Source organism: Manis pentadactyla, chromosome 16 (genome assembly GCF_030020395.1).
Source record: "Manis pentadactyla isolate mManPen7 chromosome 16, mManPen7.hap1, whole genome shotgun sequence".
Lineage (NCBI taxonomy): Eukaryota > Metazoa > Chordata > Mammalia > Pholidota > Manidae > Manis > Manis pentadactyla.
In genome coordinates this window covers 78,109,976-78,137,266 of record NC_080034.1, presented here as the reverse complement: position 1 = coordinate 78,137,266, position 27,291 = coordinate 78,109,976, and the positions used below count along the sequence as shown (strand labels likewise).

The window sequence follows — 27,291 nt, the reverse complement described above, 5'->3', positions numbered from 1 at the left end:
GCCATCTGCGTTTTTATAAGCTCTCCTGGTGATCACAAAGTTTGAGAATCACTTCTGTACCACAGATGATATTCATGCCTTCCCCAGTACCGTGCATGTCTGTTGAGATTGCAGCCAGGTCCGCTCATCCAGAAAGATTACTCAGGGTTCCCTTCTTCTCCTCGTTAGGTGATGTTACTAGGATTTCCTGTGCTTCTCTTTCATTGGCCTTGTGACATTGTTTCAACTTACCTGGTTCCATATTTTTTTTCCCCAGAGCTCCATGAAGGCAGAACCTATGTATTTTTTATCTTTTTTTATTCTCAGCAGCTAGTACAGTGCCTGGCTTGCATGCTTGGATGTTCCTTAGACATTTGTTGAATAAAAGGGAATAGGACTGTAGGGGAGAGAAAGCTATGGTGTGGCAAAAGAAATCATCCAAGATTTGGATTTAGACCAGTTTGACTAAAACTGTTCCCAGGTGTGTAACTTCAGTAAGTTACTTCATTTTTCTGAACTTTAGTTTCTTCAGCTGTATAACAAAATGAGGCTATATGATAACTATGTTTAGCTGACAATATATGGTTCTTCCCAGATGCCTGACACTATTTTAAATGCTTTACATAAATTAACACCTGTAATCTTAAAAATAAACCCATGAGACAGGTTCTCTTATGTCCACATTGTACAAAGGACAAAGGTGATAAGAAAACCCAAGAACAAGGTGAGTACGTAATTTGCCTAACGTGGCCATGAGGTTCAGATGAGAAAGTGTATGTGAAAGTTTATAAACCATAAGGCAACATAAAAATGTTTGATATCTTTATAAGGCAGTTTATAGACCATAAAGCAGCATAAAAATGTTTGATATCTTTATACTTTCCTGAAGGATATTAGTTAGCTTATAACAAAAGGTGTATTCTAGAGATGCCAGATTTCTGGTTTCAGATTTAATAGGGCAAGAGTTTGGAAGTCACCACTCCCATCTCCACAATAAGAACAAAAGCTGAACTAACAGAAAATCGGTGACTCTTCTCCCATCCACTCAGCCTGGAAACCGGAGAGGGAGGAAAACAGAGAGACACAGTGAATCCCAGCTGGGAAGAGCTTACCAAGAATAGAATCTAATGGAGCCAGTAACTCAGAGGAATGCGTAAATGGTAATTGATGAATTAGTAGAGGCCTAGAGTGGACTAGTTTAAGAGCTAAAAGTCCCTAAGGACCCCGTCTTAGGGATACCCCGACTGTTTCATGAGTCTTACCTCCAACAGCCCCCACCAAGTTATAGACTGGAGAAAAATCCCCTCGTGGTTCTGGAAAATGGAAGGGGGAAAGTAACCATTCTGAAATACATCCAGAGCCTTCTCTTGTCCATAATGAAGGGAAACTACTCAACTAGAGCCTTATCTGACCTAGCAAAAGACATTGAGAAAACTCTAGTCCCCTCTAGCCTTCCTGTTTCACATGAGGAAGGGGGAATAAAGGCCAAGAAATTCTTCTGAAGGTCAGAGCCCAGGGACTGAAGCCAGGTTAGAAAAAACTAAAACTAAATTTGAGCTAAGATGATAGAATGCTTCCCTTCCCTAACACCTTACCTTTAACCCACTGTTATTACACCTTAAGTATAATAACAGTGGATTAAAACTGAGGAAAGCTGTAAGACACTCTATTTTAAGAAAGAGTTTCTAGGGAAATCCCAAAACAGTAAGAAAGACAAAAACAAGGACATTAGAAGAAAGTAAAGTCCCTGGCATATATAGCTACAGCAAACATTTAACACACCCAAGTATCTAGCCAGATTAACAGAAATCCTCACACTAAAAGCCTGATCACCTAAGTTCCTATTACCAGATATATCATATCTGGCTTTCAACAAAAAATTGCAAGGCATGCTAAAAGGCAAGGAAAAACACAGTGTGAGGGGGCAAAGCAAACATTGAAACCAGATTCAGATAGGACAGATTTTTTTACCAGCCAGGGAATTTAAAATAACTATTGATTAATATGTTATGGACTCCAATAAGAAAGTAAAAAACATGGAAAAACAGATAAGTAATGTAAGCCAAGGGATACTCTTGAATGAAAAAATCAAAAGGAAATGTTAGATATCAAAATATACTGTAACGGAAATGAAAAATGTCTTTGAGCTCATCAGTAGATTGGGTACAGATGAGGAATCATTGAGCTTGAAGATATGTCATTAGAAACTTCCCAAGCTGAAATTCAAAGAGAAAAAATGGTTGGGGGGCTAGCCCAAACAGGATGTCCCAGAACTGTGAGACAAGTACAAAAGACTGAACATCCATATAATGGGAATACCAGAAGTGGAGGAAAGAGGAGGAACAGAAGAAATATATGAAATAATAACGGCTGAGAATTTCCCCAAATGAATTATAGGCACCAAACCCTGATCCGGGAATATCAGAGAACACCAAGTAGAATAAATACCAAAACAACTACATGTAAGCATGTCCTATTCAAACTACAGAAAACCAAAAGCTAAAAAAAATCTTGAAAAGAAGCCAGAGGAAAGAAACACCTTACATACTGAGGAATAGGTTACGAATTACATCAGACTTCTGGTCAGAAATCATGCAAGCAAGAAGAAAGTGGAGTGAAATATTTAAAGTGTTGAAGAAAAAAACCTAGCAGCCTAGAATTATGTATCTAGCAAGTTTCCTTCAAAAAGTAAAGGAGGAATAAAAACATCCTAAGTTATGTTACAAGGGATAAAAAGGAGAAGTTTGGCAATGGTGTTAAAAAGTACCTGTGCTACTTGCGAAATGGTATCGTGTTATTTCGAAGTGGACTTGGATTAGTTGTATGTGAATTGCACACCCTAGTGCAACCACTAAAATTTTTCAAGTAGCATAATGAATATATAGGGAGGAAGGAGAGAGAGAGTACATTCGTATACATTACTTAAAACCAGAGAAGGCAGGAAAAGAGGGGAAGATAAAAGAAGAAACAAAGAATAAATGCAGAGTATGCAGATAAATCAGTTTTAACATTTGTGGTTTTTTACGTGGAAAATTGGTGACTTTAAAGCTCATGTTTATTGTTTTTTTCTATAATACTTATATATTCAAGTTTTCATTTTAACAGAACTCCATCCTTAATTTTACTCTACTAAAGAATAATGTTGTGATTCTATACTCAATATTTGTGTTTTTTTCTTAATGCAAGATTCCTTCATTAAAATACAGAATTTTGCCTCTTTGCTGCTGCTGTTTTCAGTGAGTCTGCCTGGCTCTAGACCGCCCCCAGGGCACTCTGCCCAGGGCTACTGGCAATCGTGATAATGACCCAGTGGCCCTTCCCTTTCCATCTGACCTGAGTCGGGCCCCTCACCCTTAATCCTTGGGACGTGGGTTCCCTGTCCTCATTGTGGAGTGGTGATAGAAGGGAAGTTTACCCTGTTAATCCAAAATGAAAATACTTTCAGTGGTCTTTGTATGACTTAAACATTATGGTTCTTTCTTCCCCTCCCACTGGCTTTTAGAAATGAGCTTGGAATATTATCTTTTTCTAAAAAGTTCCCTCCAGGTTGTCGGTGAAGCACTATTGGTGCACCTGGGGAAAGTCTGGAAACTGTGGGCTTTGCCTGCACTGCCTGCGTACGAGCTGAGCCTCCTAATTAAACAAACTGCTCTCAGAACTGGCCCACAGCCAGGGCTAAATGGGGCTAAATGCAAAAGAACAAATAACAAAACAAAAGCATAGTGCCGGCCTGTCATATTTCAAGCAAGGATCTTTTTTTAGCAAAAATATTTTACGTTGATGGTAATGTCACCTTGGAAAGAGATGGCTTCTTGGGAAGCAGCAAGAGAAAATTAATGTAATATAATGTCATGGTATTAATGTGTCACTTTAATGATGTTTCACTTCAAGGATCTTTTCATCTTAATTTATGCTTAGTGGAAAGGCACATTTTGTTCTGCTTTTCTGTTTCCAGGGATGATAGTAATTATAGCCTGTATTTTAATTGTTACTAATTGTTGTTAAGTAGTAGTCACTTATAACATATGGAAAATGAAAATGAAAATATAATGAATACTTAGAGCCTCACAGTTATTAGAAGTTCTTAATCAGGGAACTATAATGACAAATTAAAAGCCAAATAGTAAGTGGTATTATTAAAAGAAAAAAGCTGAAAAAAATATATATGGCACAATTACCCATCTCAAATTATTATTTAAAAAAATGTCTTTATAAGTATCCACCATTACCAATAACTAACCCTTCATTTTTTACTCAATGTATATCTGTTGCATGTCATCTTAAATGCTTTCTTTCAATCTAGTTATCATTTGTACATTTGAATTTTCCATAGGAGATTGTCTATGTATAGTAAAACAGATTGTCACGCAACTTCAAGTTTTCTCATTTTCCATAGAAATCTGCTTTCTTATTTTCCATAGTTCTGCTAAAATTGGTCTTGCTTTTAAGAAAATGTGAAAACCTGGTGGATTAATGAAACTAGTCTATGTCTGAGTTGTACCAATCTGTATCCTTCAAGTTTTGTGCCTGTTTTACCCTTTTTTTCCTCCTCAAGGCATTCTGTAAGTGCTGGTGGACTGTACCACTGGAATAAGGCCAAGAGGCTCAGGGAGTGCCACCCATGCTTCTTGAGGGATATTTAACTTCTGTATGTTCAGGGGCTAAAAACTCAGGAGAGAGAAAGATTGCAATTATGTGCAGGACAGTGATTAAAAGTCACTAAATGGGGTCTCTAACCCTGCAGGCAATTAAATACTTGGCTATCTTTGTCAACAACAAGTTAATAAAAATTGCTCCTATTAACTGCAAATTAGGTTTCTAACTCCAAACACCAACAGTGCATCAGAATGCTAGCAGTTTCCCTCTCTCCGATGTCTTGTGTGGTTGAGGCAGAGGTGGAATGGGTGAATTAGTGCTTGGCTTTAAGTTTGGCACCTGGTTGTATCACTTACAGCTTTACTCTCTGCTGAGTCAAAATGTGTTCTTGAGAATTGCATGTACTTAATTTCCAGATAGAAAACTATCTGCTCCGGAATCATGAAACTAGGAAATACCTTCAAGAGCAGGCCTACCGCCTACAGCAGAGCATTGTCACCAGCACCACACAGCAGGTAAGAGGACGCCAGCCTTCTCCCAGGGCCAGCTTCTCCCTACTCGCTCTGAACAGACCCTTGGAAGGGCAGGGGACAGTAATTCATTTGAGTCACTCCCAGTGGGACAATGAGAACTGGTTTCTAAAAGTGACAACAGATAATAAGCAGAGTTTGGGAAAAGATTAGAGGCAGGAAAATGTAGGCTAATTTGAATGCAAAATATGCACTTTTAATTGTTGATGATTTTAAGATTTTAATTGTTAACAACTTTTTAGGATTGTCAGTAAGCTGTATTTATGTACAAAAATACATAAATATATGATTTATTTGCAAATGTTAGGAACCCATGATTACAGAAGAAATTTGCCACTAAGGAGACATTCTGTTCCTTTCTCTCTACTCCTTCCTACTTATGTGATTAGGCCACAAATTTACAGATTCTTCTGAATAATTAAGAATTTGTTGAGTATTAATTTAACATGTAAGTGCTAATGAGAAACTGTAGTGCTTTTTACTTAATTCTTCTTTTCTCTACCCAACTTAAGAGAGGAAAAAAACTACAAAAAGGAATAAAAATGTGGTCTATTTTCCTCAAAAATATCAGCAAAATCAAAGATCATAAGATATTTGAGGAAAGCTGATTAAGATGTCAAGGAAACAAGATAAACCAAAGAACTGAGCCCAGATAATTAAAAGTACCTCAGAGCTCTTTTTAAAAAGTTGTACTTAGTAAGTCAGTGGGACATGAGAGAATATTTTAGGATTAGGCTGCTATGAAATGGAGTAGTCAGAGAACAAGAAATACTGCTTAGCAGTTGAAAATATGATAACTGTAATACAGGATTAAATAAACTGATAGAGAACAAATTAAGCTCTTTCTGTGGAAGAAACATGCTTTAAAACATGTAGGAAAAAGATGAAAAATGTAAGGGGAAAAGTCAGTCAAAACGGTGCATAGATTCAAAATGACCAACTGCCTTCTAATAGGAACTTCAGAATTTAAAAAGAAACATAATAGAAAAATTTAAGAAGAGAAAAAAAAACAAAAACATTTCACAATTTCACATGAATCTTGATATGACCCACTGAGATTGACCCAAATGAATGGGCAAAAGACCCCCATACCTAGACACGGCCTGGTCAGAATACCTAGAATAAAGAAAAAAAAATTGTTAAGAGTTTAAGAGAGAATGAACAACAAAGGAACTTTGTTGTCTTACAAAGGAACTAGAACCAATTCTTAGAATCAACCAAGTACAGAAGCATATCAAAGTTCCGAAGGGGATTTATTTTGGACCAAGAATTCTGTACCTATCCATTTTTTCAGGCAGACGTGAAGGCAGAATAAAAATATATGCAGACATAGTCTCAGAAATTTTACCCCCAATATTCCATATGGAAAAGGTTTTTTGAGGAAATTCTCTAGCATAACAAAAATAACTAAGTCCACAATATCAGGTATTAATGAGAAACTGTAGCAGAAATGAAATCTTAAAAGTACAAAAACTGAAAAAGCTTTACAAAATTACCACTTTGGGACAATCTGCTTTGAGCTTCAGGATTAAAGAGAGAGAATTACATTTCTTTCTCTATGGATCTGTCATCATAATCTGTAACTGCATTTTAATGGGTTTAAAATTTTAATATCAACTTAGACAAGAAGGGAAAACCCAATGTTACATAAAAACAGAAGTAAATGTTGGAAGTCTTAATATAAAAGTAGTGAAACTAAAATCAGGTGTTAAAGAGGGGAAAGTTGAGTGGTGGTGTAAGTGTGCTAACCTTTTCACTTTTATTTCATGGAATCGACTTCTATTTTCTATTTTTCATAAATCAAAAATACAAATATAAGCTTACTGTCTAACTGTTAAAGCCACCAGAAGATTTAAATTACTCATATATAATACTACAAATATGTAAAATATAGATAACTATATAGATATGTATAGAGATTTGTGGAAAGGTGTTCAAAATGTTAATGATGATTATTTCATGTAGTATGATCATAAGTTTTATTTCTCTTACACTTCACAGTGTGACTTGAATGCTTTACAGTAAATATATATATATACACACATGTATATGTATATATATTTATTGAAGTATCATTGATATATAGTCTTATGTCGGTTTCAAATATACAACACAGGGGTTCGACAGTTACCCATATTATTCAGTCCTCACCTCCACCACTGCTTCTACTATCTGTCATCATAGGAAGATGTTAGAGAATCACGGCTATATTCTCCACATTGTGCTGCCATCTCCATGACCAGCCTCCCTCTTACATTATTTGTTTGAAACACTGTGCTCCTTTATCCCCCTCACCCTCCCCACCCACCCATCCCAACCCCTCCCCCATGGCAGCCACTTGTCACTTCTCAGTGTCTATAAGTCTACTGCTGTTTTGTTCATTTTGTTTGCTTTGTTTTTATACTCCACAAATAAGTGAAATGATGTGGTATTTGTCTTTCTCTGCCTGACTTATTTCACTGAGCATAATAGCCTCTAGATACATCCATGTTGTTGCAAATGGCAGGACTTCTTTTTATGGCTGAAAAATACTCCATTGTCAGTATGTACCACATCATTTTTATCCATTCATCTTTTGATGGACATGTATTGTTTATGTAAGAAAAAGTAAAGCAGTAAATGTTGAGAAAAAGAAAACTAATAATTACGAATATTAGTGAATTAACAGTTTTGAGAAAGAAAACATTATTTTGCCCTTACCAATGCCTTAAAAACTAACTTTTTTTCCTGCAAGGGACTAATAATATTAGCTTAGTACTTCGTGATTTACTGTTATTTCCTGGTTTTAGTGTGTAACATTAAAATCAATGAGGGTGTCAGAATCTTACACTGAGCCTTTGTCTTAGATTTCTTTGTGAGCTGCCACAATCAGGCTTCCCTTAACACAGTGTCTTTCCAACTTTTTTCCTCATTCACAGGGGATTTGCCCATCCAACCAAATCACTGCAGCAACCTTTAATGCTTATTCTTAAAAGTAAGTTTCCTCTTCCCAACCAAGAGGAAATTGTACATGGGAGGCAAATACAGATATTTAATTCTGCCTGAGTGGCATCATCCCAAATTATTTGAGTCACGTAGGAGGTATATTGCCATCTGTTCTTGTTAGGGATTTCGTAGGACATTATAAATAGCAATTTTTGGACCGATCATTCAGTCACTTTAGGAGAGATTTATCTCCTTCTAACTAAAGTTTCCAGAAATCTGAATACAGAAAGACTAGACTCTCTGAGACTGGTGCCCCTGCCAGCTGCACAGGCAGTCATCATTCCCAGGTGGCACTGAAGGAATTAAAATGTTTGAATGAAACATCGAGGTCTCATAACTGTTCATATATTTGTTTTTGTCTCTTTCTTTGTTTAGGAAAGACCTTTATAAGACTAAACACTCCACCTCTGCTTTTAATCTCTTCTTTTCCATCTGATAAGGCCTCTTAACAGGAGTCAGCAACCTTCCCTGTAAAAAAGCAGATAGTAAATGTTTTAGTCTTTACAGCTTGTATGGTCTCCGTTGCAACTACTTAGCTCTGCTACTGTAGATCAAAAGCAGCTGGACGATATGTACGTGCATGAACATGGCTGTTCCATTAAAACTTAATTTCTAAAACCAGGCCCAGAATTGCCTGTAGTGTGCCAAGTTTATTCTTCTCACCCTTAGAGTCTTCTCATGCTTAAAAAAAAAAGGCGATTTTATTGTCTTGAGCTCTTTACTCAGCATGTTCTTTTTCCTTTCTTTCAATGCGCAGTTTTATACTTGCCTTCACGACTTCTCTCTACTCCGTCACTTTGTAACCGCTTGAAATGCGCCTTCTGTCCCTGTTTGTCTACTGAAATGGCTCTCGAGTGGTCCCTGGTCACCAAGCCCAGGGGCCTCTTCTCCCTCATCTTTTGATGAATAGAGGCAGTTTGTGCAGTGGTCAGGAACTTGGGCTCTCAAGTCAGATGATCACATTTAAGTACAGGCTCTACTGTCCCTGTGAGTGTGAACTGATGTTAGCCACTTACTAACCTACTTAAGGCTTGATTTCTTCATCTGCAGAATGGGAAGATGACTCAGGTGCTGTGAGGATTAAATGAGTTAATGCACACAAACTACTTGCCATCCCCTAGTAAACATTTAACGTTTGTTGGTATTTTATTATCGCAGTTACCACTATTATTGACCACCTTATCTTTTTTTTTTGCATTTTTTTGTTTTGTTTTGTTATTTTGGTATCATTAATCTACAATTACATGAGCAACATTATGTTTACTAGACTCTCCCCATCGTCAAGTCCCCCCGACACACCCCATTACAGTCACTGTCTGTCAGCGTAGTGAGATGCTATAGAGTCACTACTTGTCTTCTCTGTGTTGTACAGCCCTCCCCGTGCCCTCCCTACATTCTTGGGTTCTTTGAGTCTGCTGCTGTTTTGTTCCATCAGTTTTTTTCTTTGTTCTTATACTCCACAGATGAGTGAAATCATTTGGTACTTGTCTTTCTCCACCTGGCTTATTTCACTGAGCATAATACCCTCTAGCTCCATCCAGGTTGTTGCAAATGGTAGGATTTGTTTTCTTCTTATGGCTGAGTAATATTACATTGTGTATATGTACCACATCTTCTTTATCCATTCATCTACTGATGGACACTTAGGTTGCTTCCATGTATTGGCTATTGTAAATAGTGCTGCAATAAACATAGGGGTGCGTCTGTCTTTTTCAAACTGCGCTGCTGCATTCTTAGGGTAAATTACTAGGAGTGGAATTCCTGGGTCAAATGGTATATCTATTTTGAGCTTTTTGAGGAACCTCCATACTGCTTTCCACAATGGTTGAACTAATTTACATTCCCACCAGCAGTGTAGGAGGGTTCCCCTTTCTCCACATCCTTGCCAACATTTGTTGTTGTTTGACCACCTTATCTATTTAAAGACTCAATTCATGAATCATTTGACAGTGTGCCATTCTAAGTATCTTTCCATCACTCTTGTGTCTTATCTGTCTCCTATCTACATGACCACTGTCGTATTCCAAACACAGTCATTATTCTAGGTTTTGTATTTAGTGTTTTTTTCTTTTGACTATCTCGTCTACTTGTATTATTTTAATTTTCTCATCTTTGGATGACTACTGGATCTGTCCTTTCAGTTCTTGTTTCTTTCCAGAAAGTCCTAGGTTTCCAACTACTTATTCAGCATCTCCATCAGTATAACCTTCTGAGGTGTCACGGTCACTAAGAGCAAACTCATCCCCTGGAACTCCTGATTTTGCCATTTCTCCCAGGGACATCATCATTCACTGAGGATAGGACCCTTAGGTGGCTTGTCACTGTGCCCTGGACCATTTGCCTGCAGAATGTCTTTGCAGTACTACAAGAGCTAGTTTAGCCATTTTCCGTGTCTCCTCCTGTTTTCTATACCCCATACCCTTTGTATCAGTCAGGGAATCCAAGTCCCTGTGTTAAAGGACGAGAGATTTTTAGACCCTCCCAATTGTGGAAGGAGCTGCAGAACAGATGCCCTGTACCTTGAATGCTGTGTCCCAACTCCTTAACCGTGTGCCTGAGTTTATGCGATCTTGCCTTAACCTAACATTCCAATCTGCTGTCCCACCATAAAGGGCCTCTGTTCCTGATCAGGAAATAGGAATCACAAGTGTCCGGATATATGCTGTTGCTTATGTTCATTCATTCTTTTGCTTAATACTCCCTTGTCTTTTCTTGATCTATAGACATCTTTCAGAACCTAGTTTAACAACTACCTTTAACCTCAATTACATTTGATCCCTCCTCTTGGCTAAAATCTTTTAGAACTTGCTATCATTCATTTGTTCATTGAATAAACACTTACAAGGATCTATCACCAGGCAGGTACTACTGTGGGAAATGGAACTTTGGCAGTGAACACATGTGCATATCCTTGTGGGCATTATATCATGTAGCACTTTATGTCTTGTTGCTGTGAATTGTGAGTATTTCTGTCCACTTCTAGGTCCAGTTGCTTGGTGGCAGAGGGGTATTATCTTATTCAGGACTATTTCATTCAATGCTAGGCATTCAGTATATTTCTCTTGAAATGAGTAAGAAAACAGGAAGATGAAATTTCCTAGGAGTAAGCTGTTTGCTGGGCCTGAGTGTGGTTGTGACAAATTGGGAGCAACCACAGATGGCATTTGCTGTTAATAGTTCTAAGTCCTGCCCTTGGGATCTGTAACCCAGTATATTTGAAAAAGCCTAAATAGTCACCATTAAGTGTGATATGAGTTAGTGGTGTGATGTAGTTGCCCAAGAAACCAGTTTCACTTTTGCCCATTAATGAAAGTATGCTTTCTATGGCGAAAGGCACTAGCCCTGCTCAGCTAACCTGTCCATTTCAATGTCATAGTCCATTTTATTGAGAAGGGGCATTTCATGAGGGTCCCAGATGGAAGAGAATTCAGAGGAGAAATGACCTGGGTCAGAGGGAGGAGCAGGCACCACAAAACTGTGTCACTGTAGAATATTAAAAGGAACTGGGGATGTGAAGCCTGAAGAAATAAAAGATTACAGTAGAGAAGATAGCTTTGTGCAGACATGGGCGAGCCTGTCCCACGGAAAGGAGCTTGTGAGCGCTCAGCATGCTCTCAAGGGGAAGGCGTGGGGCCTGCGGGAAGGACATGGGAAGACAGATTGGGATGCAAAACAAAGAAGACCCTGCCCAAGAATGACAGAGTGCATATCCTTGGAAGGAAGTCAGCTTCTTAAACTGTGGCAGTTAACAACTTTCCTGGGTTGCTTAGAAAAAATGGAACACTACAGGATTGGGTGATGCTGGGAGGTTGACATAAAGAACCCGGGGCGGCCAGTCACTGTGCGGTCCCTGACAGGATGATCCAAGAGGTGACACGCCTTCATAGTAGTCTCCTCTGTTTTTCTCATTTGTGTACCTTAGGGACTTAAACGTGAACTGATGGGCAAATTCCTGATTTCCTGTTTTCAAAATTTTAGGTTTGCTCTCTGCATCATCTTAAATAGTTTAACTTTTCTGGGCCTTGAACTCCCTAGTTGTAAAGCATCTGAATGCCATCAAATGGACTGTGCTAAATCTTAGCAAGTACCTACCTGTTTAGTAGACTCTTGGAGACTTGCGAGATTTTATGTCTTATTTGAAATGAAGAACTAAAATTTTATGTTTCTTTCAGATACAATTTAAAAAGCTCCACTTAAAGGCCATTTTGTTGAGTTTATTTAAACCCTCTCTCCTTGGTGAATGCTTAATGGCAGACATTTCAGGGGTACGATTATTAAAGATGTTCAACTTTATAGTGTTCTGTCCATACACCTCTCGAATGAATCTCTTGTGGGCTCAGATGTTTTTCAGTTCCTTTCTTAGAATGTGCTTTGTCTCTTAAGATTAGGTATTTTTTCTTGGTAAAGTATGAATTACTAATGACCATTTTTGCTTTAGGAAGCACAGATCAATAAAATAGAAGAGTTAGAATTTATATCAATAAGAAGATTTAAAAAAACATATAGTTCTCTGCAAGGCATTGTGTAACTGCAGAAAGTTAAGATATGACCCCTGCATACGAGCTTAGATTTCAGTCAAAGAGAGAATAGGTGTGAGAAGCCCTATTCATGTAACTCCTTCTTTCCCATGGAGAGAGCTCCAGATGGTTCCCTTATGGAGCCTCAGTGGGTTTTATAGTTATAGGAGCTGTTCTCAGCATACATCAGCGTTAGCATGACCGATCCTTTGTCAAGAGAACAGGTGCTTTGAGTGGTGTTATTTTAACTGGACCGTCTTCATGATACACTAGATAAGAAGATGGGGGATTGGATGTTGTGAACCTGATTTTATAAAAGATAAAAGCAAGAGGAACATGGCTCTGTAATCAGACCTTAAGTCTTCTGAGCAGTGTAATAAAGTTCCTAAAATTTATGGGGGATGGAGGGCTGATCTTGGCTTCCTGTAGTTGTTACATCAAACAATTCAAAATAAATAGAGAAATGTGGATTTAAATAAAAAAGAATATAGCTAGACTGTCACCTCTACCAAATGAATTATCAGGTAGGATAGGACTCTTGATAAGTAAGGTCTCTGGAAAATTAGTAGGTTTTTAAGAACATGAAATAGGCAATCTATAGCTCTGATTAAAATATTAGAGAAACTTTTCAAGCCACACTGTGGTTACCTTTTTCTTCAGACTAATTAGCTTTCTTCATGCTCCTCTATATAAATAAAAATATTAAAAAAATAATCCTACCCATCTGTCTTATTTCTTATTTACAATAGTTATCTACCCCTACCCTTTGGGTTTTATGGTTAAATCCATGGAACAACTGAAAATGATTCAGATGTAATTAACCTGGGAGAGGGACCTTAATGAAATAGAAAGTAAATGTTATTAATTTTTTTTCCTATGTTAATGTAAGACTTCAACCTTTTTATGTTTATGTGCCTCTTAATTTATATAGAAAACTACCTGATATAATTGAATTAGTTTTCAAGGATGTTCTGATTTCCATAGTATTGAGATCAACCAATTGGCTGTGGTATCATTTTGTAGTCTTCCCAACAGTCTCATAATTGCACTTGCCATTCCTCGTTTCCTCAGTATGTAGCACTATGTCCGACACAGGGAGTACTCAATAAAAATTAAGGAAGGAGAGTTACTATCTAGGCAAAACGTCACTGCGTATCTATGAGATTCTGACTCATCAAGATGTATTCACTTTTGTTCTACATGCTACATATCCTAAGGAGGAAAGGGGACAAAAATCCCTTAAAAGTTTTTCTGGAGTTAATGTTGCCAAAGGTTTCTTATATAAATAGATAAATTAACAATTGCCTTATAAGCTGCCTTCTCAGAGATTCCAGTTAAAAGTTTTCATCCTCCTTCATTCTATATTTTCTTCTATCTGAATACTGGCTGTGCTGACTCGGATGCTTGATGTCATTTTTATGGTGTGGAGCAGATGATTGACAGAATATGCGTGAAAGTACAGGACCATCTCAATTCTTTACGAAATTGTGGGGGAGATGCTGTCCAGGAAGATTTAAAATCAGCAGAAAGGCTCATGCGTGATGCCAAGAACTCTAAAACGGTGAGTTTCACTTGAGGTTAACATGAGAGTCATCTGTAATAAAAATAAGTTTTTTAAACTTAAATTTCACAACTAGTTCTGATTTCTTTACTTCACTTCCCAATTTCAAGGTCACTAACAAATGGCAAAGTGAATTGAGTTCATCTTTGCTTCCTTTCTGTACCTGTGCTAATTAGCAATAATCAAAGTACAGAATCAAAAGTACAGGGCCGTGCGACTTAAGTGGGATGTAATCGGGTCCTCAATTGCTGAGAGGTAGTTGTAGTTTAAATAACTCATAACTAATTTCAAATATTCAACTTCCAAGTTGAAAACATGAAACTCCCCTCTGTCACCTCTGAAAGGAAGCTTCTCTCAAATTAGAATTTGGTCCCTAGAGAAAGGAATACCTGGGAGTCTGAAAACCTGGGATCTGGTCCTAGCTCTGCCATTGGAACCACACAGCCACTGAGTGCTGTGACCAGGGGGAGCCTTGTGGGTTAGTCAGTTACTCTCATGCCCTAGAGAAAGACAGGAAGGCACCAGGAGTTGTTATGTGCTGTCCCTATGGTGTCAAAGCTGGAGCTTAGTTTATTAATCTGTATAAAGGGCTTTTGATCAAGAATAGATTATCCTTAACAATGTATCTCCACCCTTTTTACTAACTGTGTTGATTTTGGTGCTTTTAAAATATTTATTTAATCATGGAGAGGTTACTTTTATTTTCCTTATAGTTGTTGCCAAATTTATACCATGCTGGTGGTGCATCTTGGGCGGGAGCCAGTGGCTTGTTGTCCAGTCCGATTCAGGAGACCCTGGAATCAATGGCTGGAGAAGTTACAAGAGTTGTTGACGAACAGCTAAAGGTTTGTAGTTTCTGTTTTTCTGAAAAATGAAATTGTGATGACTTACCTCTTCATGACAGCATTTCATACCATAGCCACTTCTGTTTCATAGATCTGGTTGTGTGTGTGTAGGTGTGCAAGCACACCTAGTAAACATTGAATACTGTGTGTTTTCCAGCTTCGTTTCTAAGTTTTAGAATAACTTCCTACATAATGAGATGAACTAAGATCTATCAAATTCAATTTCATTTTTGATGCTAAATCTCAAAATGTACTTAGCATAGACAGGTTTCCACTGACAAGAGAATGATTGATTTCTACTTATAAGGCACAAGAGAAGTCTGCTTTAGGAAAAAAATACCTTCTGTTAGTATATTTAGCTTACAGAATGGGGCTGATGACAGGAGTTCTGCTTACCGTGCCTGGGTGCCTATACGGAGAGTCTGCTTCTAGGAAAATAGGTAACAGTCCTTGGAAGGCTCTGGTTGGAAGACTAGGATAGGGATTTAGAATAAATTTGCAAAGCACCCACTACCAGAGACTCGTCTATAGGCTCACTGGCTGAATGAAAGTCTCTGGAATTTAGTGGCGTAGAATCACCTAAGGTCAGCTTTTTATTAAAGTAACTTCAAAAAGTAGCTACAGCAGAGAAATTTCACAGTCTCTGCCTGTTCAAGGATGCCTTTAAAAACCTTGTCTAAATTTTTATAATTATTTAATGTTTTCCGCTGTGTGCACAATTGCTGCACCTCATAAGGATTTGATGTGCAGCTCAGTAATAACATTGCCACATGCTAATTGTCCTGTTTGTAAATTCAATTACTGAGGGAGAAAATGTTGTGGATTATTTAGGAGTATAAGTCCCTGTCTTCCTATATGCATGATAGAGAGAGGCTCTTGTGTATCGTTTTTATTTTATTTGACCTTGGTTATTTTGAATCAATTCTGAGCAGAAACAAACTGGTAGAAAAGGATTGGTTGGTTGGTCCAGAATTCTGCCAGATCATTTGTTACCTAACAGCACTTGTTTGATTCTCCATGAAGGATAAAATATTTAAGAAGGATACTTTCTTACATTTAAAACAAAGCCATCTTTGTTGCTTATTTAATTTTGACTGTAAAAAATGAAGCTATTCTTTTGTGAACCATTAAAATAATACTAACAAGTATAAGAAAAATGAAAATAAAATCACTTGAAATCCCAGAGAGCACCATTCTTACCATTTTAGTGAATTTCCAAACATTTCACACAATCTTACATCTGTATGTTCATATTCTACCTGCCTTTTTATATTTGGCACAATATCCTGAATACAATTCTAGATCAGTGAATAATCATTATCATTGTAATGGCTATATAGTATTTCATTATATAGATGTACCGGTACTGGAGACCTCAGTGTCCTATGTGTCTCTCTTCTAGTTTCACATATAACATTCCACTTCTGATACTTATGGTCACCCAGTAATGTGGGTTTTCCCCCACGAAGTAATTCTCTGCAACACTAGCTGGGTGTCCTAAAATTTAACTCAGTTCTGACACTATTACCTGCAGATAGTCTCAGATCCCACAGGTGAAGGGCTCTGTCCCACAAAACTGCGCGCACCCCACTCAGATGCCAGACACAAGTCTGGGTTGTCATCTGTGCTTCTGACCAATTGGCTATAAATCTGAGGTTATCATGACCCCCTCCTGAGGTTCAATTAATTTCTTAAAGCAGCTCACAGAGTTGAGGAAACACGTTTATGAGTTTAAAAGGATATGATAAAGGACACAGATGAACGTGCAGATGGAAGAGATTCATGGGGCGGTCTATGTGGGAAGGGGAACAGAGCTTCTGTGGCCCCTGTCCTGGCGTGCCACTTCCCAGTACCTCACATGTTCACCACGCCAGAAGTTCTCCAGCTGTGTACCTTTGGAATTTTTATGTGGGCATGACTGATCACTAAGTCCACCTTCAGCCCTTCTCCCTTATCAAGATAATCGAGGACGTGGGGAGCTACAGTGCTGGGAATTCCAAGCTTTGGATCGTGGCTTGGTCTTTCTGGTGACTGGCCCCCATCCAGGAGCCCTCACAGAATCACCTCATCAGAATAAAAGATACTCCTCTGACCCAGGAAATTACAGTGGTTTCAGGAGCTCTGCACCAGGAACAGGGGGTAGAGACCAAAATATATTTTATATTATCTCATGGCCAACATAATTTATTTTCTAATTTCTGATTAATCCTATTAGGTTAAATGCCTGTAACTGACCCATTCCCAGGTCAAATGGTACATACTTTTTTATACCTTTTTTCATATATATTCACAAATTATTGTCCAGTAGTAATAGGCAATTGGTTGTTTTACCACATCCTCACCATACTAAGTATATTAACCTTTTAATATTTGTCATTGTAATGGATTTTGAAAACTCTTATTTAGTCTTTCTGATTTCTTTAATAACCAATGCTACATCAAGTAATTTTATTATCCATTGTCATTTTTTCCTTTGTAAATTGTATATCTGTGACAATTGCCTAATTTTTTCCTTTAAAGTGTTCATGAGAACTGTTTATGTACAAGAATTGGCTGGCACTTTAATCAGCGTGAAGCACTGCAGCAGGACCTCCCCTGGCAAGCTGCCTCCTAGCCCCGTGGTGCAGCCGGCCTGCCACAGCCACCGCCCGGGCCTTTGGCCTTTTCCTCCTCAGTACCCCAGATGGTTGATGTCGACTCTTGGCATCACACTTAGGAGGAAGTGGAAGGCAAAGGTTTGACATAAAAGGCATTTGAATTTCTAAAAGTCTGAAATAATAAATATATTTAGGACCAAAAACATTTTTCTATAAATAGTCACACCCCCCATATTTTGATGCTGACCCTTCTGGCCCCTTGTCGGTGTTACAGGGTTCTCACTCATCACGGCTTCCTTACTTGCAAAGTGTCATAGCATGCTTTTCTTTCTTTCTGTCTCTGAGGTCCCGGGCTCCCAAGGGGCCTGCTCTTTTCCCTTCCCCCCTCACCTGATGTCTTCGTTCTGCATCTGCAGGTTCCTTTCCCTCGGGGGAGGGTGAGCATGCACCATGGCAAATCCTCAGTCACAACTCCTTGATTAAGTGTTACTTACTAATTCCCCTTTACCTGGGTGCAGGCACTACTTCCAATAGGCTGTAGGCAGTTTCCTTACTGTTTCCCCCCAGTTTGTATGACAAGAGGATATCATTTTGCTATTTTAAAAAAATTCTCTATCTACTTATATATCTCCCAATGTCTTAATTTTCTAAAAACTATGTAGGAAAAATGTATTTTGACTACAGTCAATATTCAGTTTCTTGTTAAACTACTGTGGCCCTTATTTATTTCCCTACTAGTATCAAATTCTTCTGGTTAAGAGTGTTTTCTCTATTTCCCAAATTCTCTAAAATTAACGTGTTTATACTAGCAAAAGTCAGATGTATTATTTTGTAAAAATAAGTTTAACAGTGAATAAAAAGAAATGGGACTAACAGGCCTGGATTTGTGTCCTGGGCTTACTACCGGCTCTTTGCTTTAAGCAAGTCACCTAACTTACCAGGACTGAGCCTCCCTGTGCAAGGTGGTCTTGGTCTCAAGATAACCAGGGGGCCCCTCCCAGCTTTGATATTCTATACTCCTGTATCATGGTCAGCAGGAAACATTCTGAACATTGGATGGAAATAAGTTCATATAGGCCTTTGATCCATCTTTCAAAAAATATTCTCTGAGAGAAGCAAAAGAAATGGCCAGATGAGCCAGCCTTCTTAGAGGAGAAGCAATAAGTTAAGAGAAATTACTTCTCTGAAAAGAGGTGATATTTTCTCCAGACCAGCCTGTTTTTAGGTATTTTTAAATGACAACTCTTATTTTCCCTTTTCTGGTCTTCCTGGACTAATAGTAGATGAGTAAGTGGGATCTGAGTCTCTTAACATAAAAGAAATGTATTTCTCCCTTCTGGACTTAAGGTTTGGGTGCTAGTTTTGGCTGTGGAGATTTTCAATCCACTGAAGGCTTAAATTGTGAAATACTTCACTGGTAAATTTCAGATAGTAAATGAGCCTGTTGGAATATGTAGGTGGCATTTTGGTAAATTAACTCAATTTGGCTAGAAGAATCCTCTGAGTTTTCTTAGTTTCCTGCACTTTATATTTTCCAAAGCAAAAGACCGGTCTCAGAGTACTTCATCACGGAAGTCATGTTTGTTTGTAGTGAGTTGGCTCAGTGAGAAAATATGCAAGTATACCTGCCATGCTAAGGATATTAATCCAATTTATTTTACAAATATTATACAACTTAACAGTTAAGAAATGTAGACACTCTTAACTATCATTGGGAAGATACAAACAAAATGAAATCTGATTGTCCAATTTCAGATACAAAGCTTGCTCAATTCAAGTTGTCTGAAGGTGGTTATAAGAGACTAACAAAACAGAGAAAATGTAAGAAAAGTTAACAAACATGGATAAAGTGAGAAAGCTTAACATTTAAGGAAAAGAGAAAAGAGGAGAAGGCAACAGCTGAAGAGGTGGTGGCTGAGAGTTGCAGGGATTAATGAAAGACCAGATCTTCAGGAAGTCAAGGGAAACCACGCAAGACGGACAAAAGCAAATCCATGTCTAGAATCATCATAATGAAAAGTGGAAAACACTGAAACCAAAGAGATCTTAAAAGGGGCCAGAGAGAAGGAGAAGCCATCTTACTTAAAAAAAGAACAATATTAAGATAAGGCAGCTTGCATCTCGACAGTAATTGGAAGGCAAAAGACAATAAAATACTATCCTCATGCTTCCAGAGAACATACAGTATGATCCAAAAATTATATACCTGATAAAACCAAATTTTTAAAAATGAGAATGAAATAAAAACATTTTTATCCAAACGAAAAACTGAGATGATTTCCTCTCACTAGATTATACTAAATAAACATCTAAAAGGTATATTTTGACAAGGGGTATACTTCTGGATAAAGGAAAAATTATCACAAGAAAGGGGATCTGAGCTACAGGAAAATAATGAGCAGAGAAGATGCCAATATGGGTAAAGAGAAACATCCATTATATGAAACAACATTAATGTCTAATTTGTGCTATAATATTAAGAGGAAATACAAGTGAAATACTAGAAGCAGTCATTTAAGTCTGTAAGGAGTAGGTAAAAGCAGTGTAGTGTCCTAGTTTTATTCAGGAAAAGATTTAAGAGATCAGCCTTAGACTGCATTGTCCAGTGTGTTTTCCATTAGTCATATGTGGCCATTTAAATTAATTAAAATTAAATACAATTTAAAATTTGGTTTTTCATTTGCAGTAGCCCCATCTGAAGCGCTTGGTAGCCATCTGTGACTAGTGGCTCCTTTACTGGACAGCACTGATGTTCCCAGCATCTCAGAAAATGCTGTTGGGAAATGCTCCTTTAGACCGGAAGTAAAGTATGCACGTTAACATTTCTAGTGTAGCAAGAAAAAGATGTACTAAATCAGAGGCTGTACAGCATGTCTAGAGGGACATTAAGAAGTGTTTGGGGTTATTTTGGGTGTCATAGCAGCCAGAACAGGCACATGACAATGATCCTAGCCATTCTGCAATATAAGTTTCAGTTCCACTCCAAAAAGAATACTCCTACCACAGAACTAGTGATGCAATAGATAAGGCATCACTAGAGAGAAAATAGGTCAATCGAATGGTCCAGTTGGCCAGAAATACATTATTTCAAATGTGTATGCATCTAGTCACATGACTTTCATGTACATAAGAATAAATGGACAAAATTACAAAGAAAAATGGACAGATTCACCATTGTGGTAGAGATCTTTTAAAGGGCCTGCTAGTAACTAATAGATCGAATAAATTTAAAAAGTAATTATGAAGAGTATTTGAACCACAGAATTCTCAGTGTGATCTGGTAGATCTGTATGATCCATGCACCAAGAATATGAGAATATCAGTTCTTTCCAAGGTTACATGGAATATTTATGAAGAATGCCCCTGAAAGTATAAAGAACAACTCTACAGTTTTCAAAAGCCATATTCTCTGGTCCCCTTTCAAATAAATTAGAAATTAATAAGAAAAGAAAAATTAGAAAAAACCCTGCATGTTTTAAACTGAAAAACTATTCTTACTCAAGGCTTAAAGGGGAGGACATAATTTAAATAAGAGGATATTTAGAATTAAACAATAATGTAAATTGTAATATCAGGACTTGTTCAGTAAAATATGTAATCTTAGAAGCCAGTATTGGAAATGAGGAGAGGCTGGAAACGAATGGGCTGAACGTATGGTAACTTTAAAAGGTCGGAGGGACGAATCTTGGTGCCTACAACCTGCTTTCAAATGATTCAGAAAGGAGATGCAAAAACTGCTAATTATTAGCAATTGGTAAATTTTAGGAGAAGGGTAGGAGAGTTTATTATTCCATTCTTTCAACTTTTCTGGATGACTGGAATTGTTTGAAATATTAGAGGGAAAAACAGAAAAAATTTCCTTTCACATCAGGAATAAGGCAAAAATGTCCATTATCACCACTCCTATTCAACATCGTATTGGAGGGCTTAGCTGGTGCGATGTGACAAGCAAAAGAAATGAAAAATGTTAAGATTAAAAAGAAAGAAAAATTATCATGATTTGCATATTTTGTGATTGTAATTTTTTAATAATTGTCTACATAGGGAACCCAAAAGAATCTAATTTGCAGTTAATTTATTAGGATCACTACAATAAGGTTGCTGGAGATAGACTAAGATGTAAAAATGTATTGTATTTCTGTACATCAACAACACTTAACTGTGTTTTCACTCGGGTTCCTAGACCCAATTCGTGTGTGTGTGTGTGTGTGTGTGTGTGTGTGTGTGTGTGTGTGTGTGTGTGTGTGTGTGTGTGTGTGTGTGTGTGTGTGTGTGTGTGTCTGTGTGTGTGTGTGTGTGTGTGTGTGTGTGTGTGTGTGTGTGTGTGTGTGTGTGTGTGTGTGTGTGTGTCTGTGTCTGTGTGTGTGTGTCTGTGTGTCTGTGTGTCTGTGTGTGTGTGTGTGTGTGTCAGTCAAACACCAGCAGGGCGTCTGAGAACTCAGTTACCAGATCCCCAGGCTCGGGGCCCCATCCTACAGGACTGCCCACCACCCCCCATTTCAGATGCCGGATGAAAACCCCAGGCAGTGGAGGTTCCCACGACCTCCCCCTTGGCTTCAATTTATTTGCTAGAGCGGCTCACAGAACACTTAGGTTTACCAGTTTAATAAAGGATATCATAAAATTTAGCAGCCAGATGAAGAGATACATGGGGCAAGTTCCCAAATAAAGAAGCGTCTGTCCTCATGGAGCTCAGGGCCTGGCTCGGGGGCACACGGACGTATTCTGGTTCCCCAAAGCATGGATGCTGTCTCAGACAGAGAAGCAGTACGCCAAAGGGAGAGAACGGTCTTCTCACTGGATTTTGAGGGCTTTATCGCATAGTCATAATTGACTTAATTGTTGGCCATTGGCTGATTTAGCCTCCAGCCCCCCCTTAGGTGGGGTCCAAAAGTCTCTCATCAACACGGCAAGACACCCATTTCACCTTTAAGGCTCTGAAGTGTTTTCAGGAACTGTGGATGAAAACCAGATATACTTGGGAAATATGTAGCTGGTCTTCTGAATGACCAACTATGTATTTCTTAAAACTACTTACATCACACTTAGAAAATGTCATTAAAAATAGTCACCACTCAAAATAGCAAAAGAACGTAAAGTACATGTGAATAAATCAAAGAGGTATAACACCACAATGGAGAAGAATTATAAAACTTGATTGAAAGACTTTAAAGAAAGTCTAAAAGTAAAATAGTGCCCTGTTTATGGATAGGAAGAGTCAGTATCACAGGATGTCAGTTTTTCTCAAACTCATCTATTATTGGATACGATTCTAATAAAAATCCCAACAGGTTTTTAACAGAATGTGACAAAGCTAATTATAAACATATGGAAAAGCAGTGTTCAAGAATAGCCCAGGCACTTACGAAGAACGAGAAAATTGGTAGTCTTGTCCTACCACATATTAAGATATCATAATTAGGATGATATACAGTAAACAAACCAATGCGACAGAAAGGGAGATTCCAGAAATAGATGCACACATGTATACAAACTTCAGGATGACAGGTGGCGTTGGAGAGCAGCAGAGAAGGAATGGACTGTTCAGTACCCGTACTCACCGAGTCCCTGGGCTTGTCATACTTGTTTATGTCCCTTAGAGATCATTCAAAGGAGGGTTCCAGGCCCTGGGAACGTAGGGTGGGACTTCACAGTTGCCGTCAGGTACGAGTTGTGGGTCTGGAGTCCGGTGCCTCTCGTTCTCCATGAACTTATAAAATTAGATGCAGAATTTCAAACTCCTTTTTCTGGATGAGTGTCTTTCATATTCTCAAAGGGGTTCTTGGACCCCCCAAATGGTATTCTTGAGCATCTTATGACACATTTGATTACTGAAGTCCCCACTGGGTGCTATGGGACCAGCCAGGAATGTCATCAAGCACAGTTTGGGATACGAAGGATGTAAGGAGAGTGAAAGCAAGAAAGTCTCCTTGGAGAGGCAGTGCCTGAGCTGAGCTGAGTGTGGAGGAGAAGAGATTATTTATTCTGGCTGCAGAAGGAAAAAGGAGAATGCTAGGCTAAGGACGGTGTGTGCGAAGCAGGCGGACAAAGCCTAGATTATGTGGGGAACTGGAGCTACAGTTGGATGTGAATAGTTCCGAGGGGAATATAGAGATAGGACAGGACACGAGGCTACAGAGTTAAGCAAGTACCGGATGTTTCAGGGATTCCCATTTGGTGCTTATGAATAATCCTTTTGTCATATTCTGCTTATGAGGAAACATATAGGAGTAAATTTAACATGTTGTAGAGACAGATGTGGTAGAAGGGGTAAATTAGGTAGAGTTTAGAGGGACTTGTAAATATATTGGTGCCATACCTCACAATAAGATCTTTGGAAGAGCAGTTGATTTTGCTGTTGTAGTTACTGTTCAGATGGAGGCAAGGGAAGGATGAAATGTTGTAGTTGAACTTTCCGTGGTAGAACATCCAGGTAGAAATGCTTAATAGATTATATTATTTATGTATTGTATATACTAGGTAGGTGGCTGTAGATAGACATCTGGTTGAGCATTGCTGGTGTATAGGCAGTAACTTGAAGCCATGGGAAGGACGGATATTGAACAATACGGTTTGGTGTACAGAGGGCCATGGGACCTGGAAGGAGGTGCTGTGTGAAGGACCAGAGCTGGAGGCTGGACACAAAGAAGTGGTCAGGGGCTCCACTGCAAATGTATCTTCTCATCCTTTCTCCCCTTATTGGCAGCCCTACCACCAGAAAGCACACCGTGACAGCCTTACATGCCACTGATCACGGGAACAGGGGACAGAGATTGTAGGTAATGAAGAAAGAAGGGGACACTCCTCTTGGCAGTGGGTGAGGGCACTGGAAGAGGACAGCCAGGACAGGAAACAAGTAGGAAACAGGACCCACCTCAGCTGTCCATTAACCAGCTAAACGACCTTACACTTATCTCCTCTGAACCCCAATTTCCTCATATATAAAATGGGTTTGCTAAAAATCTGCTTTCACTTAACAGGGTTGTTATGTGGACCAAGAGAAATCATGAAGTTCGTTTACGTGTAGAGTATGAAGTGCTGCGTTATATTGTTGGTGTTGGGCTAGAGTTGGTGGTGGGAAACTAACTGCAAAGTGTCTGTTGAGTTGAATGCTATGGGGAGGGTGAAATTCCTTTGCATAGGGTCAAAGTGAGGCAATCATGGATTTGTAGAGCAGAGAGACCTTAGAAATAATTTTTATAGGTGAGACTGCAGAGATGTGCAAAGGTTATTCACTTAATGCTACTCACTTAACATTCCATGGAATTTCATGTCAGGGCCCACGCTGGAAGCCAGGCGGCCTCTCTTTAGGTCTGGGGGTCATTGCAACTGAGTTAGCACTGCCAGGCTGGGGACCTTTCAGAAAGGCACAAAATACCGATATATAAGATGGAATCCAGACAGCATATAGATACCTGTGGCCATTCTTATCAGGAGCTCTGGGCTCCTACTCCATCTGGATCAGAATGTGTTTATTCTAACACCAACAAGTAGTCGTAAGCCACCTTTATTGGCACTGTTTGCAGCTTTCTGGGAAAAATGTTCTTAATCAGGAACTAGTCAGAGTTACAATGGGAAAGAACACTGTCAAAGTACAAGTCGCTTTTGGAAACTTCGCAAGTGGCTGCCTCCCTCCTTCCTCTCCTCCCCTGATTTGCACAAGGTGTTTTATAAACACCCTACTGTTCTGCTGCTCATCACACAGTGTAATGAGAGGTTTTACTAGTGGAATTGTGCTTTGCACGTGAATATTTAAGCACATAGTCTTTGCATAATAATGCTATGTTAGTCCTTGTTCACCCTGGAATAGTAATGGGGTCAAGCCTGCCTTTTAAAAACTGGGATCTTATCACTAATAGTAGCATCTCTGAAAACATTAATAATATAGTCTGTGATATACTGAACTTTTATTGTATGTGAGACAACTGAACACTTTATATATGTAATATAATTTCATCTTCAGTAATTCTATGAGGCAAGGGTTTTTTTTTTTGCCATTTATAGCTGAGGAAAGTGAAATTGAGAGAGCAGTAGCTTAGCTCATTGTCCCTGAGCAAGGATTCAAACTTAGGTCTGACATTAATGCTGGTGCCGTTTTCACACCTAGCAGCCGCGTCATCCGCCTCAGGCACGTTCACTTCCCTTGGCTCATGTGATTCGAGCACATGAGGAGCTTCCACCATCTTCACAGATGCTGGGAGGATGAAATGTACAGAAACCAAACTCTAAAATGCTACGGAAGTGTGTTTTGATTATTATTAATGTTTATTAAAAGCTGTGTGCTTTTGTTTTTCATGTTTATTGTTGTTATAACAATTACAATTTTGCCTAACACTAAAGCTTTTCTTTTAAGAGAATAAAACGGGCAGTAGTTTCTGTGGTTTTCTATTACTTACACGTTTTGCTAGAGCTGTTGAATGGTTCACGCTGATTTGGGGTCTCTGTGATTTGCAGAATCACATGAGAATTCAAGTCTGGGATATTTTCTAGGGATGCCTGTGGTTTTATTTTCCAGGAGCAGGGAGAGCAGCCTGGTGTGGTAAGCTGGTACGTGAAAGCCTGAACTCTTGTCTTTTTAAATCATACCGCGAATATCTGTGTTAAACACAGCCGGTCAGATGGCAGCACGCAGCTCGGGCGGGTCTGCCAAGTGATTTAAAGTGGTCACCCGAGGTCAGTGACCGTCCCGCAGTCACCCAGCACCCGGGAGCAGCCCAGAACCATCGGTCGCGCCCCAGGACCCCGCGGTGTCCCCGTCCTGCCAGGGCTCGGCGCCACGCACACCCGCCGGTGGGTTCTGTGGCGGCGCCTCCTGCGCAGCGCCCTCACCTGGCCCCCCGCGCCATTGCAGGTGCTCCTTGAGGCCATGGTGGACGCTGCAGAGAATCTTTGTCCCAACGTGATGAAGAAAGCCCACATTCGACAAGACTTGATTCATGCCAGCACCGAGAAGATTTCCATCCCACGTGCTTTTGTTAAAAATGTTCTGTTGGAGAAGTCTGGAATCGATATCCTTAACAAAATTAGGTAGGTTTGTAATGTTAATAGACCTAGGGTCCGCAGTTTCTGAGAAATGCAGTCGAGGCAGTTGTGGAGAGCGTTACTGTTGGCTTTACCCTGTGTGCTGTGTTGTAGGCATGTCGGACAGGCACTGACTGCATGTAACTAGAGCTGGGCAGGATTGCATAGGTTTATACATTTCCAAAATAAGACAGCCACAGATAGGCCTGTGTTACTGGAGAGCACACAGTTTTCTGCTCTTTTTAAGTGTTTAATTTTTAATAGGGGAGTACATGTTTGTAATCTCTTTTTTCTGTTTGTGAAGCTTATCTTCTGCCTTTTTAAGTCACTAACTTGAAGACTGAGATCAGTTTACTTTCTACCACCACACTATTAGGAGCAAATGTACAGCCTGTCTGTCTCTCTCTATATATAGGCAAAGAGGCCACTATAACCTCACCATGTTTTCTTTCTGGGTTCTTTTGGTGTGTCTGTGATACCATGAATGTGCTATTAGTGCTCTGGAGTATTTACATAAATTTTGCTTGGTACAGTTTGAGAAATATGCCAAGATACAAATGATTAGGTGTGATCACCAACAAACTTTCCTGGTGTTTTATATAGACTCTGAGGTAATTACCAGTATTACATTATAGCTAATTCTCATTATGTTTTTTTGTT

General features: G+C 38.9%; 1 protein-coding gene across 9 annotated transcripts in view; it reads left to right on the top strand.

Annotated features, from left to right (window-relative positions):
• Positions 1-27,291, top strand: part of CARMIL1 (capping protein regulator and myosin 1 linker 1) — a 356,120-nt gene that overhangs the window by 277,526 nt on the left and 51,303 nt on the right. For all 9 annotated transcript variants that reach the window (XM_057493799.1, XM_057493802.1, XM_057493798.1 and 6 more), the window contains 4 exons: positions 4,992-5,090; positions 14,040-14,168; positions 14,882-15,013; positions 26,462-26,637. In XM_057493799.1, the coding sequence (XP_057349782.1) occupies positions 4,992-5,090; positions 14,040-14,168; positions 14,882-15,013; positions 26,462-26,637 (536 nt within the window). The remainder of the gene's footprint in view (positions 1-4,991; positions 5,091-14,039; positions 14,169-14,881; positions 15,014-26,461; positions 26,638-27,291) is intronic.